This window comes from Carettochelys insculpta, chromosome 6 (genome assembly GCF_033958435.1).
Source record: "Carettochelys insculpta isolate YL-2023 chromosome 6, ASM3395843v1, whole genome shotgun sequence".
Lineage (NCBI taxonomy): Eukaryota > Metazoa > Chordata > Testudines > Carettochelyidae > Carettochelys > Carettochelys insculpta.
This window is the reverse complement of record NC_134142.1, coordinates 119,264,460-119,284,510: the sequence shown is the minus strand read 5'-3', so window position 1 is coordinate 119,284,510 and position 20,051 is coordinate 119,264,460. Positions and strand designations below refer to the sequence as shown.

At 52.7% G+C, this 20,051-nt stretch overlaps 1 protein-coding gene across 3 annotated transcripts; it reads right to left on the bottom strand.

Moving 5' to 3' along the window:
• Positions 1-377: 377 nt before the first annotated feature.
• PATL1 (PAT1 homolog 1, processing body mRNA decay factor) lies at positions 378-18,752 on the bottom strand. Of its 3 annotated transcripts, none has more exons than XM_074998054.1 (19): positions 18,676-18,752; positions 16,135-16,246; positions 15,636-15,850; positions 15,454-15,531; positions 14,167-14,361; positions 13,403-13,504; positions 12,778-12,867; positions 12,298-12,509; positions 12,096-12,185; positions 11,645-11,828; positions 11,160-11,283; positions 10,723-10,820; positions 10,524-10,583; positions 9,981-10,129; positions 9,299-9,458; positions 4,783-4,938; positions 3,030-3,121; positions 2,051-2,200; positions 378-1,626 (listed from the first exon to the last, which is right to left on the bottom strand). In XM_074998054.1, exons 1-19 carry the CDS (start codon positions 18,688-18,690, stop codon positions 1,605-1,607), a joined length of 2,304 nt encoding a protein of 767 aa, XP_074854155.1. In that variant the 5' UTR covers positions 18,691-18,752; the 3' UTR covers positions 378-1,604. The 3 variants fall into 3 exon arrangements, 2 of the variants coding, with proteins under 2 accessions (XP_074854155.1, XP_074854154.1); XM_074998053.1 differs by having other exon boundaries at positions 15,454-15,558; positions 18,676-18,731; XR_012646059.1 differs by lacking the exon at positions 378-1,626 and having other exon boundaries at positions 2,062-2,200; positions 4,772-4,938; positions 15,454-15,558; positions 18,676-18,731.
• Positions 18,753-20,051: the final 1,299 nt, after the last annotated feature.

The window sequence follows — 20,051 nt, the reverse complement described above, 5'->3', positions numbered from 1 at the left end:
ATTGTGATCACCTCATCTGCCCTCGTGCATAGCCTTGACTAGGGAATGGCACCTGACCATTCCTGCATATACTGTTTCAGTAAAACGTCCCAGAGAAATGGAGAATCCCCGATGGCCTCTGGCTTATGCTTTCAAGGGCTGATTACATCCATTTAAGGCACAAGTTTTTATTTCCAGTTAGAAAATGTCTAGCTTCAAACGCTAGGCCATGGATACTGCCTGGCATTTGCCCCCTAGATTAATAAGCCCTCTATCAAAATCTTTTCTGCATCTTAGCTATTTACCAATAGCTTGTCAGGAAGGCACTTTGGGAGGGAGACGAGCTCGAAGACACACAAGACCGGCACATGGAAAGAATCACTTTTCTCTGCCCCAAGTATACAATTCATTTTTATTTACAATACCCTATAAAAATGTAAATTTAGAAACTTTAATTTTCTTCAGAACCAAAATAAGGGCAGGAAGGAGGGGGAAGCACAAAAAAGGAATAATACAATAAAGGAACAAACAGTCCACTTGATCAGTTGTGAGGGAAATCCAAGTCAGGGGGACTGGGGAATAGGGAGAGGAGGTATGGGGAGGTGGTGTTGGTTGGAGGAGAGAACACTCTGGGGACAGGTGAATTAGGAGAAAGCAGCTGGTTAATAACGGGGGGAGTTTACTGGTTGTAGAATACCTACATGTGCAAATATTTGTCTTTAAAAGCAAAGTAATATTAAAAACCCCACCACATTCCAAAAGGAGCAGACAGCAGGATCTAGCAGTGGGTGGGTATGGAAAAGTCATTCCGTTTAGCGGCACTATCACTAGACCCTTTGGTTATTATCTTGGAGGGCTCTTGACAGCATGGGCCTGAACCAAGGGGCACATGGGAGAGATGGGGTACAAAACGGTTCTCAGGAAGACGAGGCGAGTGTGCAAAGATGTGTGTTCGCTGCGTCATGGGACTGAGACAGGTGACCCAATTCATGCAGCTTCTGAACGAACAAGAGGCCCAGCGCTGATCAGGAGCAAGAGTGTTAACCCTGTGCTGTATGAGGGGTGGGACAGACAAGTCTCACGTTAGCCAATAGGCAAAGAATGAAAACAGACAGGGTTAGCCAGCCAATTATCTAAAAGCCACACCCTTCTACACATCTAGATGTTGGGCAGCTCTCCCTCTGTGCCCCCAGCTCTGGCTTGCAGAGCGTGTGGCGGGGGTTCCCCCCAAAACTAGTTGTCTCCCTGGCTATATGTATACTGCATCGGCAGGGGGCAGAGAGGAGGGGGCAGGCTCCTCACCAGTCCCTCAGTAGTGTGCATGTTGGGGAAGAGGGGCTGTGTAGGGAAAAAGCAGCAGCTCTTGTGAAGACACGGAGGGCAATGGGAACGCAGCAAGGACATGCTGAATTGCAACCTAGCAGCGAAGGGTGAGAGGAGAAACCAAAAACACACCCAGCGAAAAAGAGGCCTCCCGTACCAGAGAGCCATGAGAAAAATCCCACAAGGCTTTGCTTCAGTGGAGCAACTGCCTCCCCTTCTCCACTGCAATCCTCTGGGGGTGGTGGCGGTGGTGGCGGCGGCAGCAAGGATGGCAGCTGGCATCGAGGACCTGTTGAGACCTCCTACCGTATCCCCTGCACTAACCTGGCAGAGCAGAGGCAGAGAACGAAAGAGTGAGATAGCTGCAATACTAGGATGCGGCCTGGCGACTGGTGCACCCCCACCCTCGGCTGAAGCGTGCACACAGACACTCAAGCCTCATCTAATGCTACCAAGACTTCCGCCACCTTCACCCTTCTGTGTCACTGCCTGATCAGCCTTGGCAAAGTCCACTTCTCTGCGCCTCTGAACTGCTGGTTTATTAACCAGAGAGCAGGACTCAACTCCTGAATCTCCCCTCCTCGCTCTACACATCTCCTGGCCCTCTCTGCCCCAGCTCCTGAGAACAAAGCAACTTGCTCATCACTCCCCACTTGCTGGGTGTCATTCAAACCTGCACCACCCCCCATTCCTGTACATGGAACCAAGATGCCAGGCAGCACTAAGAAACAAGAAACCAGGGACTTACTGCAACTTCGTCTCCAGCACATTCAGCTTCTGCTGATCAACGTAGCGAGAAAAAAGGGACAGCAGGTTAGAGGGGGTAGACACCGGCTTTGCAAGTGCTGCTTGAGGGATCCGCAGAAGCTCCCGGGTTGCCGTGAACATCAACTCCGTCCTGGCGGGACAGAAGAGCACAGAGGAAGGCATGGAGATGAAAGAACTTCTCTGCTTCAGCCCCAAGCAGGATTTAATGGTCAAAGTGGAGGACAAGAGGCCCAGGAATAGGAGTTCTACTGATTGCCTAACCGGGTCCTCTTAAACCTCACTGGATTGTGATACGACCTCTTAGCTGCAGCTGGAGACAGGCAGTTTCAACAATGTTTTGACAGTACAAAGGGTCTGTTTCAGTGAGGAATCCCATTTGGACCACACTAAAGCTGCTCTGCATAATTTGCGAATATCATTATGTTGACCTGGTTATTCGGACGTGTGCTATAAGACTATATAGGTTCAGTTTAATAGAAGATGCAAGGAAAAACAAGGAAGAAGGAAACAGAATGGCTCCTGCTAAGCTATTCCCCTGCAAACGATGGAGTGTCATGGAAAGACAGTGCCAGATCTAAAGGACAGTAGTTACTCAGAAAGGGACGGAAAATTGCTCAGGGAACCAGACTCAGCTCCGGTGCATGTCAGTGGTTTTCAACCAGTGTGCTGCAGGGAGGGAGTGGGAGTAGGGGTCTGGATAGGAAGGGGTGCAGGAGAGGTCAAAGGAGCCTGGACTTACTGTAGGAGACTGTCAGCTCACAGGGTGATCCCTCCTCCCACTCAGAAGTGGTGAGTTCTGTTCTAGTTCATAATCCTGTGCTCTGACTACTAGACCAACGCCCACCTGCTGGAAGGTGGCCGTATTATTGGTGCATACACTGATCCAGGGCACGGCTCTTCTCACCATTGGCTAACATGCAGTGTTTTCGGGGGAGGGAGATGATGGAGCTGGGACTCACCACTGGTTGTCCTGCATTAGCTCAGTAGCAGCATGGGAACTCTGCAACTCCTCCCCACGACTCAGGACCAAGTACAGCAGGGACAGGCCAAACTGCAGAGAGAGGAGAAGACAGTGATGCACATGGAGGGGGAAAACAGCCTCTGAGCCTGACCCAAGGCAGGCACTCGAGTTCTCTCTTCCTGGTGCTGCTGTAGCACATTTTCCACTCCTGGGCCTGAAGCCTTCACCTCCCCACTTCTGGCCTCTGCTCATGACCCCCTGGCTTGCCCAGGCCCATGCTGACTGCAGCCAGTCTCTGGGTAGCCACGGGGGGACCACTCCACTACAGGCATGGTTGTCACATCACGGGCTGCTCATGAGCTCAGATCATTTTCCCTTCAAGGACAAAGCCCAGTGACGTTAGCTCACACCTGCCAGAGGCTGAATGCCTTATTATTTCCATTACCACAGCCCCTTGGAGCCTTAGTCATAGGCCAGGACCCCTAGAAACAGAGTTTAGCAATAATGGGGGGGGGGTTGGAAAAAAAGTCAGGTTAAGCTAAAGCACCTGCCTAGCAGCCTAAGCCTTGCACTGCACAAGAGCGACCAGGGTGGGCAGGGCTGGAAACCTACAGCGTTCCTTTGCTACGAACGCACAGCTTGTCTGGGCAGCCTTTTGGGCACATATGTCTTGGTTTCCCCTCTTGGTGCGTCATACCAGCCTGGTTCCTCTGCTGTGCCAGGCTTACCAAAGCAGACACCCGCCTTGTCCAGAAGCAGCCTGTTCCCAGGTTTATCTAGGGCTACAGTCCAGCATAGGGTGCTGCACAATCTCCCATACTGCTGTTCCACCATTGCAGCGCATTGCCCCAGAAAAGCACACCGCTTCCCCGCCTGGCCACCACCCTTGCCATGGCTGGAGAGCCCCTCAGATCTGTTCAGCATGCTTCCGCAAATGATGAGCTTATACAAGTTCTAAGATTTGTGCTTTACATTAATTCTCTTCTGGATCCAAATGAATCCTGGAGAAAGCAGCTGATCCGTAGCAGGCCCCACGAGCACTATACAGCCTTAGCTACCGTTAAAGCAAAAGCAGCGAAGACCAGGGAAACAGACCGTGCTGTGAAAAAGGAGAAAGATTCCTATCATCTGCCCAGCCCGCTGGTGGTACTTCTAATGTGCGCCTCACTCTGCTGAGCAAGTCTCAGCTCATTGGTAGCTGCGCTCCCCACAGCTGTCTGTGCAATGCAAGGGGAAAGGAGATAATGGATGTTCTCCTTTCCCCAAGTCAGTCCCATTTCTTTCGCTCCTTCCTCATCAACCCCACTAGCTGCAATTCAATGCAGGTGATTCCAGTGCCAGTTAACGCGACTGCATCTCCTGGCAAGGAAGCTGCAGGCCTCTTCATGTTTGTTGGCCTGTCTTTGGTTCCAGGAATCGCAGTCAGGGAGATTTCATGCCCATTGGAGAAGGGGAACCAATCTCCTGCTCTCCTAGTGGGTGGATGGCATCTGGGCCCTTCCCTGGACAATGGGCTAGCTAATGACAGCATCCTCCCATCAAAGAGAAGGGAGGAGCTGGGCTCTCGGCTCCTCATGCCCCTGGGGCCAGCGAAAGAGGAGACCATCAAGGAAGGGGAATTGCCTCTGGCGTGTCTCATGCTTGAGGGCGGCAGAGGTGTCTACAGTCAAATCAGGTCCCAGCAGTGAAGGGAAGGGGTAGACAGCCACTGCTCCCTCTCAGTGCTCAGCAAGAGCTTACACAGCAGGCACCTTGTTCTGGAGCACAGCTGCAAGGTGCAAGTTGGCAGGCGCCGGCGCCGTGGCACTCTGAGGTAGGTTCGCAAGCTGCTGCAGAAGGCTGGTGACCATCCCCGATGGAAGATGATAGAGAACGAGAGAGAAGGGCCTCAACAGGCACAGCAGCACCTGAAGGAGAGAAGAGCAACGTCAGTCGCAGATCACTGACAAGGGGGGGAGCTCCCCTCACTACAGGAGGGGCAACAGAACTGAATCCACTATACAGAAAACTGTCTATGTGCTTGTGCAGCCCCCTGCACAGTGGGGCCCAAATCTCACCACCGGCTTCTGGGCACTGCTGCCACATGAAAGGAGTTGTGCAACTGGCCGTCTGCTGCCGAGATTTTGTTCTGAGGCAGGCTCGGAAAAAGGGTTATTGGCTAAGTTTGGGTGAGTGTCCAGGGAGGGTTCCTGTTTCATCTGAACCCGATTTAGTTCCTGATCCCTGTCCTTTGCACTGAAGCCTGGCTTCTGAATTTTGCAGTGGACGATATGTGCCGTCAATTCCTGACCCCACTAGCACTCAGAAATGTAGCTCACGTGCAGTGTGGTTCACGTTGTTCTAAAAGGCTGTGGCCACACTTGGCCAAAACTTCGAAATGGCCATGCAAATGGTCATTTTGAAGATTACTAATGAGGCGCTGAATTGAATATTCAGCACCTCATTAGCATCTAGACGCTTCCAGCCGCGACACTTCGAATCCCTTCGAAAAGGGCCCCCGTGTAGCCGTGCCGAGCCGCGCGCTTTCAGAAGCGGCACTTTCTAAGTGCCATGGCCGGAAGTGTCCTAATGCTAACGATGCGCTGAATATTCAGTTCAGCGCCTCATTAGTAATCTTCAAAATGGCCATTTGCATGGCCATTTCGAAGTTTTGGCCAAGTGTGGCCACAGCCAAAGTGTGGTTTTTTTTTTTGGACAGTCCCCAGTGTTTATTTGTAAGTGCATCACTGAGGTTTAAAAGATAGAGTCTTTGCATTTGATATCTTCAGAAACATATATCAGCAAAAGTAAACAAAATGACTTCACGGGCGATTTCACTCTGGTCTCTTATTAAAGCTGTACAACGAAAATGATTCAGGGGCTGGAGCACAGGACCTATGAGGACAGGCTGAGGGATCTGGGCTTATTTAGTTTACAGAGGAGAAGACTGAGGGGCCATTTGATAGCAGCCTTCAACTTCCTGAAGGGGGGTCCTAAAAAGGATGGAGAGAAACTGTTCTCAGTGGTGACAGATGGCAGAACAAAGAGCAATGGTCTGAAGTTACAGAGGGAGAGGAGTAGGTTGGATATTAGGAAAAACTACTTCCCCAGGAGGGTGGTGAAGCACTGGAATGCGTTGCCTAAAGAGATGGTGGAGTCTCCATCCCTAGAGGTTAAGTCCCAGCTTGACAAGGTCCTGGCTGGGTTGATTTAGTGGGGGTTGATCCTGCTTGAAGCAGGGGGCTGGACCAGATGACCTCCTGAGGTCCCTTTCAGCCCTATGATTCTAAGATTCACTATTACTAATTCCACAGGATTTCAATGGGGTACCTGGAGACTGAGATTACCATCCAGCCCCTCAGGAAGGACATCAAATGTTACATATTTACTCTATTTCACAACCAAACAACTCCAAGATGTAACTGTGCATAAGCAAAACTGAATGTTCAATCTCTCAACTTCATCACTTTCCATTCTTGCACCTCAGAAAACCCTCTTCAGAGGGTGGGCAAAGCTTTGCCCTTTTATGTTTAGGCATTTTTGAGAATTTCTCCATTTTAGATTGTATTTTAAAAAGAAAAGGAAGATTGGAATTATGCTTTTAGGCTTTTTTTTTTTAAAAACCCCCCCCATTTTTTAAGTTGAAAGAAGGTCTAAAAGACTTCCAACTTGTCTTTTTACCTTCGAACTACTGGTCTTCCCTGTTCTTGGTGGACGACTCCTTAGAATACTACAAAACTGATGCAGGAACGCTCTCATTCCTCACTTGAAGGAGCAGCAGTGCTGAATCTTCAACCAGCTTCTCTCTTTTCCATTATTTGTCAAGTGTTTGCAACAATTGAAACAAATGTTTACATGAACAAAACCTCCCTCCATCTTCCTTCATCACATTGAGGATTATCATCATCTGTATCATGTAGCATGGAGGTGGTTGTGCTGGAAGTTGTATGAAGATAAAATAGGATGACTGCTACCTAAAAGACCATCCAGTTGTGTCATAACCCTGCGTATTCTCTAGAAGTCCATAGAGCTTTTACAAGAAAAGACAAGACAAAACTCCCCCAACCCGCCCACCACATTTTTCAGGCTGCCTTTACTCATCACAAAGCAGCAAATGAAGGAAATGAGTGTATTTCTCCTCCCTGCCACAATCTCCTTTAAAGCAGGAAGGGGGTCAACAAGCAAGCGGAAAAGGGTTATCCAGTGGATGTAGTATACTTAGATTTTCAGAAGGCTTTTGGCTAGGTCTCTGTACAAAAGCTCTTAAGCAAAGTCATGGGATAAGAAGGAAGGTCCTCTCATGGACTTGCAAAATAGTTAAAAGTAGAAAACAAAGGGTAAGAAGTTTAATTGGTCAGTTTTCAGAATGGAAAGAGGTAACTAGTGATGTCCCCCAGGAACTTGTATTGGAACCAGCCCTATTCAACATATTCATAAATGATCTGGAGAAAGGGGTAAACAATGAGATGGCAACATTTGAAGACGCTATAAAATTACTCAAGATAGTTAAGTCCCAGGCAGACTGTGAAGAGTTACAAAAGAATCTCTCAAAACTAGGTGACTGGGCAACAAAAGTTAATGTTGATACCTCCAAAATAACACATATGGGAAAATAATCTCAATTATATATATAAAATAAGGGGGTCTACATTAGTTGTTATGACTCGAGAGATCTTGGAGGCATCACGGATAGTGCTCTGAACACACCCACTCAATGTGCAGCAGCTGTCAAAAAAAGCAACAGAATGTTGGGAATCATTAAGAAAGAGAGAGAGAACAAGAGAGAAAACATATAGCTTCTATATAAATCCATGGTACGCCCACATCTTGAACACTGCATGCAGATGTGGTTATCCCATCTCAAAACAGATGCACTGGAATTGGAAAAGGTTCAGAAAAGGCAACAAGAATGATTAAGGGTGTGGAACTGTTTCCATGTGAGGAGAAATTAGTAAGACTGGGACTTTTCAGCTTGGAAAAGAGACGACTAAGGCGGGGGAGATATGATAGGAGGTCTATAAAAATCACAACTGGCAGAGAAAGTAGATGAAGAAGTGCTATTTACTCCTTCTCATAACAAGTAGGGGTCACCAAATGAAACTAATAGGCAGCAGGTGTAAAATACACACAAGGAAGTAGTTCTTCACACAATGCACAGTCAACCTGTGGAACTCTTTTTGCTGGAGGACGTTGTGAAGGCCAAGACTAAATGAGGGCTTAAAAAAGAACTAGATGAGTTTATGGAGGAAAGGTCCTTCCACAGCTACGAACCAGGGTGGGCAGTTCTGGTGTCCCTAGCCTCTGTTTGCCAGAAGCTGGCAATGAGCGATGACTTGTTTTGTTCGCTCTCTCTGGGGCGTCTGGCACTGGCCACTGTCAGAAGACAGACAGTGGGCTAGATGGACCTTTGATCTGGCCCGTGTGGCCGTTCTTATGTGAAACAATACATAGTTCTTAGGGTTGGTCTGCATTTCCAAGTCAAGTACATCACTCAAGGCTGTGAAAAATGTCACACCCTGTGTGACACCGATAAACCAAGCTATGCCTTAGTGCAGGGACTGCTAGGTTAAATGGAAAAGTTCTTTCATTAACTTAATTCCAACCTCTTAACTCCTAGTGGTTAACTACAGTGATAGAAGAACCCCTTCCATCACCATAGGAAGCATTCACACTACACTGGCAGCACCCCAAACCTGGCACCTCTGCGGCTCAGTGCAGGAGCCTCTACAGTGTGAGCTAAAAGCCGGCGGGCTCTCAGCTGAGTATGTAGAGGAGACTCATCCACTCTCTCTTTAAGCAGTCTAGATGCCACTACAGGGGATGGCAAACCACATCCAAGAGGTGTGTGGGTTACACAGACATAAGAGCCTAACGGAAAAGAAAAACTGACTGACTGGGCTTTCCTCAAGCTTTGGTCAGTCCTACCCAGTCTTAATCTGGAGGGAGTGTTTCTGGAAGAGACGAGCGTGTGATGAACATGGGCACACAAGAGCTATCAGTGCATCTAACTGTACCACCCTATCCAAGGATCTCTAAGCACCATCCCAAAGACTGAATCCTCACAAACCCACAGGTCAATACTACTAACGCAGCAGAGACTTGTTAGTTATTACCCCTAGTGAAGAAGCTGCCAATATGAAAAGCAACTTTCCCCTGTTCACACAGGGAAGGCAGGAGTTTGGATTCGTAGTGCCCTGCTCGGATCATTGGACAGCACTGCCTCCAAGATGCGGCGACAACTTGTACCAACAACCTGACAAAGTTTTCTGCTATGGTCTCTTTGGTTACCTCATCCTGAGCATCCTTCTTGATAAGGAAGGGCAGGTTTCTGGCTGTTGCCATGAGTATGTCAGCTGCCTGCTCCGTGGACAAGAAAGGCAGGATCCGGGCAACCATACGCTTCCCTTTCCGGATACACATGATTTGCACAAAGTGGTCGTCACTCGGCCTGCCCAGAGGAGAATGTTTGACGGTCAGAGACAAGAATGTTTCCCTAGTTCACAAGGAGTCGATGGCAAGGGTCCCCCAGGAGTCCCTATGCTCAGGAAACACAGGGCACAACCAAATGCTTTGCTGCCTGTCCTCCGGCCCCACTGCATGTGTGCAATAAAATCCCTCTGAACCTGGGGCCTCTCCAGTCACACTTTGCTCCTGAGCCCAGGCCTCTCGGTCCCCCTGGTTCCTCTTGTTTCCAGGGGCAGACCCTGCAGTCTGCATATGGGTGGGGAGGAGCAGAGGAGCCTCACTCCAGGCACAAGCTGCTTCCCAAAGTGCCTTGGGCCCTTCCTACTGCACCTTTCCAAGAGAAGAGGGGCAGCCCCGAAGCAGAGCTCCTTGACTGTTTCGGTGAGCTGCAGACACTCCTTCCTGATGCAAAGAGGGGAACAATTTCCTAGTCCTTCCCTTTCCCTAGGATGGAAGGTAGCTCATCTGTGCAGCACCAGGAGCGCTGCAGCAGTCCAGCTCTCACCTCTCTTGGCCAAGCGTCTTCCCCCTCACGTTGTCATACATGCTGCAGATCTTCTGCTTTCTCTCCTCCATCAGGGCCGGCCGCTCACCCTCCAGGCTCAGGAGGTAGCGTCGCTCGTAGTCCTCCACATCCAGGAGAAGGCTGTACGTCTGCACGACACGCAAGCGGATCAGGGCCAACCCAGGCACCCCCGCTAACCCCACAGCTAGTCAGGACAGGAAGGCTCTGCCTTCCGAGCATACTCGGAACCAGAGAATGCTGCTGGACCAGCACACCCTGCAGAGAGAGTGCCCTCGATCCAGGCAGGGGGCGCAGCAAGGGCAGCACAAGTTGCCAGCCTGCCTCCGCCCAGTCAAGAGAAGCCTCTGTTCTCTCCTTGTCGTCTGCTTCAGCACTCAGGCCAAAGGGGACTTATTATGGACTGATGTCCCCCCCCACAAAGTGCAGCAGCTGCAGGGGGGCTCGGCAGCTCCCCCAGAGACCTGGCTTGGTCGACTCTTCCGCAAAAGGGTCGGGGGAGGGGGAGAATTTCATCTCACTCACCTTCTCAATGGTGACGAGGGTCTGACGTCTCTTGTCTCGAACCTGCTTCTCCTTCGTCTCCTAGGGAAAGAGGGAGGTGGACCCAGGTGGAGCACAGACCAAAACAGTGCTGGGGCGGGTGAAGGGAGAGGAGGGCCGAATCCCAGGTGGAAAGAGCGAGCCTGGACTGTACAAAGCAGCCACGTCTGCTGTTACTTACGTCATCCTCGCTCCGGGAGGTCACCACCGCATCGATCATTTTCCGGGGGTTGTTTACGCTGGAGACCGTGAGCTTCCCGAGCGATCCCTCAAACTGCACTGCAAGGACAGAGGAATAGCAACGGGCATAGACTCACCACCCCAACCCTCTGCTCCTCTATCCACACCACAGAAACCCTCAGCCCTAATCTCCTCCACCTTCACCCTGACCCCAGAGAGCCCTGACCAATCCCTCCCTTCCCCAGAGAACCCCCCAGCTGTCCCCAGCACCCGCCCTCTCCCCAGCACGAATAGGGTGCTTTTTTTGCACCCACCTCAACAGGAAACCATCCTCAGCTGTGAAAAGCGTGGCTAGGGAATGAGATGCTGTTTTATGACCAACACGTCCCCACAGCTCTGCTAGTTCCCAGGCTATGGTTTCGGGAAACGGGCATTTACCTGGCTTGTAGGCGTGCTCTAATTTGGCCACCTGAGGTGTGATGAGTTTAGTACGTTCTTTCTTGGGGCCATCGCCATGCAGCTCGTCTGCCGCTGACACTTTCTCCAGCTTCTGGAAGTAATTCTGAGACCAAAGAGAGAAGGGGGTAGTCATGGTTAGGAGCCCAGCACAGAGATCATGGCCACCTTGGCCCTCAGCACCCATGTGCAATCACACAGAGTCCCACAGCTGGTGGGACTAACAAGGTAATTGGCACACGGGCAGGCAGGGCAGTGGCCCAGGCAGAGGGGACGAAGCACAGTTGTAGGGCCAGCTAAAAGTATGGTAATGAGAGCTCAGCTACAGTCACCCTACCAGCCGGCACTTCTCTGGGAGGTGCAGACGGGGGTTAGCATGGTGGGTCAGCTGTCTCTGGGACAGCCTTGTTTATGCCTAGGCATAAGCTATGTCAGGATGGCTCAGTTAGTGACCGTGATGCATTTACCTGATAGTAGAAGTCATCCAGGTAAGGGTCAGTGCTTTGCAACTGCATCATCTGGATCTTTGACACCCAGTCCTTTTCCCGCTGCAGCATGAGATTGGCGTAGGGGTCCTTCCGCAGCTGCTCCTGATGGCTGCTCCGGTGGCTCCCTCGGTCTCCTGCTGAGCCATTCAGACTCCGGTGCTGGCTGGCGGGAGACCCATAAAAGGTCAGAAGATACAGAAAGGAGAGCACCTGGCAAACAGCCTGCTCTGCAGGATGGCTCGGGAGGCCATGTCCCAATGTTTGGGGGAACATGAACTCCTAGCAGAGCCCACCGGTGTGGATATGTGGGAGATACCTTCCTTCTCTGGCAGTAGTAACCCAGGTGAAGTTTCTCACCCTGCAGTGGAGTTCCTGATCCCTCCCCACCCTGCTTTCCCAACCCTGGAATGCAGGCGATGTCGGTACTCACTTCCTGTTCTGCTGCTGTCTCTGATGCAAGAGCCGCCGATGCTGGGGGTGAAGGTGAGTCGTATCTGGTCTGAACATCTGCGGGTGAGGCCTAGAGAAGAGAGTTGTAACCTCAGATCCGCCATCTCTGGAGAAAGGCAGTGGAGACTCTCAAACTTGGTGTGGTGAGCTCAGTGACGGGAGGCAGAGGATAACGGTCGTACCTGATGTTCTGCAAGTGGGACCCAGGACCTGGCGGGTGCTGCTGTTGGGATGGGTGTGGCGCTGGAGGCGCCCCAAAAAAGGCACGGAACCCACTAGCCGGAGGCACCATCTGCCCAACTCTGCCTTGAAGCAACTTGGGGTTCATGGACGCGAGGGGGCTGCCAACGAGTCCAGAGACACGAGCAAACTGACTAGGAGACATTCGGCCAGCCTGCAGAGAAGTGGGTGAGGGGAGAGACCACCACAAAAGTTACCACTTTGACAGGGAGAGTGAGACAGACACACAAGACTGAGTGGCACAGCTCTAGTCATCTGGGGGAGCCAGCAAAGGGAGTCGCCACCAACTGTCTGAGGAGGAGGAGCACAGAGGCAGTCATACAAAGGCAGAACAGAGGTCACAGACACCAGAGGCAAACACAGTGTGCACAGGATGCAGCTGAGGAATGATGGAGAACAAGAGGTAGTTGTCAGAGCTTTACCTGGGCTCCTCCTAGAAGTTGCGCTCTCTGAAGGTGGGTGAAAACAGGAGTGACACTGGGAGGAAACGGGTGGCCCAGGAGGGAGGAATTCTGGGGAAAGAAAAATGAAAGAGCAAAAAGGAAACTCTAATTCGAAACAAAGAACCAGTCAACCCAATGGGGACGTTCAGCAGGTGCATGTGCCAGATACACTCAGATCAGAGAGAGAACAAGAGACCGCAGATACACTCAGATCAGGGATAGAGGCGCTGAGAGACAGGCATGTGAGCTTTCCACATGTGGGATACACCTGGGCCTCAGGGGAACAGGGACAGGGAAGGAGGTGCTGAGATACAGAAAGGGAGCTGACACATGAAGGTCACAGCATTCAGCATCAGATGATTCCCTTTTAAGAAGGCGTTAGTTTAGACACCGAGGCCTGGATGTGTGGAAGGGAATAGCATTACAGGAAGGCTCAGAGGGCAATCGTGATGGTTGTGGAAAGGACTTATAAATATATAACACAAGAGGCTCAGGATGAAGCTGATGGAGAACGGACTTGAAGAATGTTAGAAGGGACAATTATTGGTGACTGGGTCGTGAGGGGGTCAGGCTGAGAATACATAAAGCTTGAGACACTCCGTACCGGCACACTGCAGAGCTGGTTCGGGGACATCCTCTCTCCATAAGGGGCAGGATAACGCTGCTGCATTGGGGCCCGGATGTGAACAGGCTTTGGGCACAGGATCTATGAGGAAGAGGAAACCAAAACAAGGGGACTTGTCTTAGTCCTAGAAACGAGCTTCCCCTTTGCTTGCCAACATCTGCCAGGCAGCTTCTCCCATGGAGCTGTCCCCCAGGGCTCACTCCTAGAGCTAAATGCAAAACTTCCAACAGCGCACCATACGTAAAGGTCCCCACACCACCCTCCAATTCATGGCAGTTGTGGAACATGCACACGCCCCACCCTCAGCGCGCCAAGTACGCGTAACATCAGCATCTCCAGATTAATTCTCCTGGCAGAGACTCTGGCTGGAGAGCATCTTGTTTGGGGCAGCAGTGTCACACCCCTGCCCTGCCAGTTGCTGGCCTGCGACAGCAGCCAATGAAGGAGGCCCATGCATGCTCCAGGTACAGCAGGGCCACCTGAAGAACAGAGCAGCTAAGAGGACAAGCCCACCTGCCCCTACTATTAATCTCTCCTCCAGCTGCGTTGATGTTCTAAAGGCTGTGGTGTGGTGGCAAAAGCTAGTGTCTGGCTCCCTTAAGCAGTCCTAATAATTTCAGGGTTTTCACCTTCTGGGGTTTCCCTCTCTCTTATCCTGATCCTCCCTGGAAACCCCACCCTCTCCGGAAACCTTAGCAACCATACACACCTCCTGCCAGAGAAGGGTGGCGGGGAAGAGATACCTGCTGGTTAAAGTTGGGCATGGCAGCCTGCTTTGGTGGGGTACCAATGGGGACAGCCCGGACCGGGGGGCTCCCAATGACTGGGGAGGACGAGCGCCTAGGCAGTGCCCGCTCTGAGAGATCCCGTTCGTCCTCCTGAGCCTGTGGGGGTTTCTGAGGCAGAGCATATTCCAGCACAGACACCGAGGGCACCTCCTGCATGCAGGGAAGGGGAAAAACAGCCACAGGTTAGCGCCTTTAAACCACGTGTCCTTTACCAGCTCACCAGGGACACAGCTCTCCGAGCACTAGTGGTCAGTAAAAACAACAGAGGCTCTTGAGGCAGAGCTAAAGCAATTGGCCTCAGGAGAAAGAGAGAGAGGATGGTCAGAAAAGCCAACGCTCTCTGGAGAGCTTCCATGTGTCAGCTGCAGCTACGACCAAGTGGGCAAGTATGAAACCCTAGGCTGGAAATCAGGCTGCTGAATTCTTATACTGCCACAGAGTCATTGTCACAACCTGTGTCACCACATCTGTCGCTAACCAGAGACTCCAGGAGAACAGAGCTGTGTGCAATTCATTATCATCCCATCTGCTGCTTGTCAGGGCAGCACACACATTTTTTGCTGCTTTTTAGTCCTATTAGGCCCTAGCTCAGATGCAAGAGAACGAATGGGATTCTATTATGGCTCAAGCATCAGCATTTTTAATTAAGGTCTGCTGGGCAGAATCGCTATCTTGAGGCATTCACATCAGCTGAACCACACTAGTCCTTTAACATCTCAAATAGGGCAGGGCTGGCACGGATCACACACAAGCAAGAAACAGCCCAGCCTGGCTCCAGTTCCAACAGGAAATTGGCAGAGCTGACAGCTAAAAGACTATTTCTCATTGACAGAGCTGGTCTGATTCAGAATCAGCAAGAAGCAAGTGACGGCCCACCCTCCACAACGCTTAGAGTCACTCTCTGAGCAAAATGGCTCTTTAGGAGTAAATCAAGTCTCACATGTCCAGGTCTAAGCTGGCTTTCACAGAAGAGAAGGAATAACCCACTTAGCATGGTGTGCAGCACAATAAGTATTAGGGAAAACTGCAGCTTTCTTTTATTTGCTGGGCAACAGGATACCAAAGGCGGTTAGGGGTTAATCCAAGGCAATAGGTTATGGGAACTGGCAAATCTGGTACTGCTGAAGCGAGCGAAAGCTGCTGTTCTGCACAGGAAAGGGATTCCAGAGGTGAGAGGGAAACATTTCCCTGAAAGACACTGAGTTCCCTTTGCTGGATTAGTAATGAGACAAGGCATGGCACCTGAGTGAGAAGTGGTCCTCGGATGCGCCTCAGAACTTCAGATCCATCCCAGATGCTGGAATTGAGGCCTCCTGGTTGCTGTAAAGGAGAGTATGGTGGGTCACCCTGGAGAGGGGTCTCCTGTCTTTCCACCCACTCCCTGCAGTCAGGCTCCCCCCGCCACCTACAAGTACTGCACTCACTAGCATAGAAGGCTGGGTTTGCACAGCCTGCATGATGGCTGGATCTTCCAGTTCATTCTCAATGACCAGCTTGCTCAACCGCTCAGCCAGGTTCTCTTCATGGTGCCCCAGCAGGTCCATTTCATCACTGACCGTCCCATCTTCCAGCTCTCTGGCTGCTGCAGGCTTGTCTTCCAGTTCTGCAAGCCGCTCATGTGCCTCCTGCCAGTCATCATCTGCAAGGGAACCACAGAAAGGAAGCGGGCTGGCACCGTACAGTACCACTCAGTTATTGCACAGCTAAATTATACCTCCCAGGAGGCAGTGGAGTGGAACAGCAGGGGATGCTAGGGGGTCAGGACTGAGGGACATCAGCAGAGCTTTAGGTGGAGCAACCCAGGACTGGAGCTGCAGGAATGGTGAAGGGCAGGACTAAAGAGATTTCCATCCAGCAATGGCATTCCCCAGACATAGCGCTGAGGGCAGAGGTGAGGAAGTGAATGAGAGATGCAGCTCTCACCAACAGCACCCGCTCCAAACGTGTCATCATTGAACTGGTCGATATCTTCATCCTCCTCACCCAGGGTCTGAAAGGCATCTTCATCCTCATCCAAAGGACAGTCTTCTAGGGACTTGGAAAAGAGCAAAGAGAACAATGAGCAGGCCACCAGAGAAGCTGCAGTTTCACTTGCTCATCCAGCATCACCAAAATAGGCTCCCCTCAGGTATCTCATGCCCAGAGCTGGGGCTCTTAATCTGACTGAATCCCTTCATGGAGACTGTCATTCCACTGCACCAGCACATTCCAAGTGTGGACATTCGGGTGGTGGGGAGACGTCACCTCCTGCACATACTAAACATAACTCCTCAAACAAGGCATGTCACCTGGCAGCAAGCACGTCTCAAGACACGCCCCCCCCCCCCCCCCCACGCAAGACAGTGCACTCAAACAGCACCCAGGAGCATCAGACAGGCACCTCTGCCCAACCATGGACTGAGTGCATCTCAAAGGAAAGACAGCATCCCCCCCTCCCACACACCCTCCGCACAAAGCATGGCCAGCCCACAGATAAACATCCTATCTCCAGTGCACCTCCCCTGACAGCATGAAGGGAAGGGTGATACTCCAATGGCTAGGAGGACGGTCTGGGGTGTTTCCCTGCTCTGTTATTGTGACCTCTGGGGCAAGTCACTTAGTCTCTTGGAGCCCCTCATCACCACCTGTGCAAAGGGGATCACAGCACAGCCCTGCCTTCCACTGGAGCTGCAAGGATAAATAAATACACTGAAGATCGTGGGAGTGACAGGAGTCAGATAAATACAAGGAGTGGAAAGAACCTTCCTCTCCCACCTATGGCAGACAAAATAGGCTCTTACAGTCTTCCCGCACAGCCCCCTGAAACATGGCACACTATGTACACACACCATGCAATAAATACACCTAACGTACTGACATCTCCAGCCTGGACCAAGGGGGGTTCTACTTAAATACATTCCTCTGGATTAGAAACAAGTGTGCCCCTAGCCCCAGCTCCCAAACACATAACAGCCAGCAGGCACCTGCTACCCCATGTCCTCCACTCAGTCAGGCTCTCCCTCAAGCTGTTCCACTTTCTGAGCCCACCACCCAAGCACACAACGGTTCAGTTAACGTAACAGGTGACAAACTAGCATCACCCATTATCAAGTCCAGTCTAAATGGCTAATATCCCAGGCACCCCCACTGAGTCACCTCCTGATCCCAGCCTGATGCACCCATAGCCACCGCAGCCATCTGAATGCAGCCTGGGCACACTTATACCTCGTGAACCCCACAGTCAGAAGAGCAGCCCCTGGCCTATACCCCCGCAAGTCCCTGCTCCAAGAGACAAATTCCTTCCATATCCCACACAGAAAGACAGGCACCTTGGGCTTAAATCTAGTATGTGCCATGGCCCATTCTCTACATGACATCCTTATGCCTATACAACATGCAGCCCCTCAGAGTCACTTTGACCCCAGCCCACACTGAGTGCTGCCCCACCTCAAAGAGGCAGCCCCAGCCCACATTCTGTACAATTACGCAAGGAACCTCCTACTCCAGGTCACAGGGTTATGTAGACCGAGGTAGAGACAAACAGGATACAAATACAGCCTGCTCTGTCCCTCCTGACAGCTCCCAGGTCAGATGGCTTTGACACCTACTTAGTGTGACAATCTCAGCCACTTCAAGTGCCTGCGGGGAAGGACATCCTCTTGGCTCACAGTCCCTGCCCCAGAGAGAGAACTCCCTGTCCCAAACCCTGGCCACCTTCTTGCCCTTTCCAGGCACACAAAAACTGCACTGATCTGGTACCTGGCCACGCACCCTGAAGTAGAGATCCTCATGCTACCCTCAGAACTAGGTCCCCCATGGCGCAATGTTCCCCCCACAACTGAAACCTTCCACAAATCATGCCACCCTCCCCCAACAGAGACCCCCCCCCAGCTCATGTTCCCCCAAAGATGCCTGCCAGAGACCCCCTAGCACTCCAACACACCCATAAGCCCACACCTTCTCAGGCACTCCCCAAGCCCCTTCCCATCCAGAAACTCCCCCACCTATACCCACAGTCCTCTCAGAACTAGGGCACCCCAGACATTCCCCCGTGTCCACACCCCCAGACCCCCATCCCACCCCAGACCCCCATGCACAAAATCCTGAGCCCCCTGACGCTCCCCACCCCATACCCTGCCAACCCTCCCACCCCATACCACCCCCCCATTCCTCCCACACACCAAATCCTGAGCCCCGACACACCCCCACCCCCCGCTCCCCCAGACACAGACTCCAGATCTTGCCTCCCCAAGCGCCTCCCACCCCACCTCTCCCACAAAGGCCTCCTGCATTCCGGGCTCGCTCCGGCCTGCGCGCACACCCCCGCCCGACCCCTCCCGCCCACACCCCTGCGGCCCGCGCCCGCCAGGCCCCCGTGTCCAGGAGGAAGTGGGGGCTCCGGGGGCGGAGAGAGGTAACCCAGGGGCTGAGGTCAGAGGTCAGAGGTCGCAGCCAGGGTGGGCGGTGCCCAGGGCAGCCGCTCACCTGGTAGCGGAACATAGCGAGCAGCGCGGAGACTCCCACCGCCAGGGAGGCTCCGCGCGGACCCCGCTCCGGCGCCGAACCCCCCGCCCCTCGCTACGCAGGCGTCGCCGTCACGAGACTCGCGCATGACGTCATTCCGCAACCCTCCCGTGCTGGCCTGCCGGGTGGGCGGGGGTGTCTTAAAGGGGCAGCGTCTCTTTCGCTGTCTGTGGTCTCTTAAAGGGGCAGTGCTTCTTTCCTCTCCCACTGACCAGCGTTGGTGGGAAGCCTTCCTATTGGCAGGCCCAGCCTTACACCCTCCATGTTTTGCCTCAGCTCTGGGGCAGCCACACTGCTCCCCAGGGTGGGCACCGAAGCCCTGCTCCCCCAAATGGCTGAGCCACCAGGCCAGGGCCCCGGGCCCCTTGTCTGCCCCCAGCCTGGGCGCTGCCAGGAGGGCTCGCGCAGGGAGAGCCCAACCCCTCCCGTGCCACACGCCCCTGCAGTGCTGCTACAGCATGGGCAGGGCTCGGGCGCCCTTCGCTTGGTTACTGCCCCCACCCCCGCCATTCTCTGGGGCCCCCAGTCCTGAGGTGACCCCCCCTGCTCCCGCCGACCTGCTGCAAGTTTCCCGTCAAACGCAGCAGCCGGGCTCCTCCTGCCTTCTCGCCGTGGCCTCGCCCTCGTGGCGAAGCCGTGCTGCTCGTGCCCTGTGTTCTCCCCCACCCACACCGGAGGCTGGGAACGGAAGAGCTGTGAAGGCAAAAATGCCGGGGAGCGTGAAACTAGGTCCTGGCCCCAGAGGAGAGACGGGACTTGGCTGCGACCGGTGCTTGAAGTGGTTGGCAAAACAGCTAAAAAACGGGATGGGGGACGTCTCTTCACCCTTCTCATTTTCCTCTCCTGCTCCCCAAACCAATTCTAACCCCCTGGTTTCCTTCTCCCTGGTCTCCCCAGTCAGCAGGCCTGGTTGGGGCGGCTTAAGAAGGATGGGAGCTGGTAGAGATTTTCCAACATTCAAGGCCAAAATCTGTGTTTCCTTCCAGGCTTAATATCACCAAACCGAGGCACTCACAGATCATGAGTGTGGGGCCCAAAAACTCACGAGCTGGCTCTCAGAAAGGCAGAAATCTCAGCGAAGACGCCGGAAGTGACTGGTGATTTTTGAAGGCTCCTGGCCACCCCTACTGCAGCAGCGGCTGGAGTCCTGGGCCCCTTTGAGTTGCTATTGGAGCACTTCTCTGCACAGCTCTGAGGGCTGGGCAGGGGATGTCCAGCACCATGTTCCAGATGGTGCTGAGGGCCAACTGCCCTCGCCCCTGCCCCTTCCACCCAAGCCCCTCCCCGCCCCACCTTGCCCCAGGGCCAATTGTGGTTGATGGCCCTATTGACCCCAA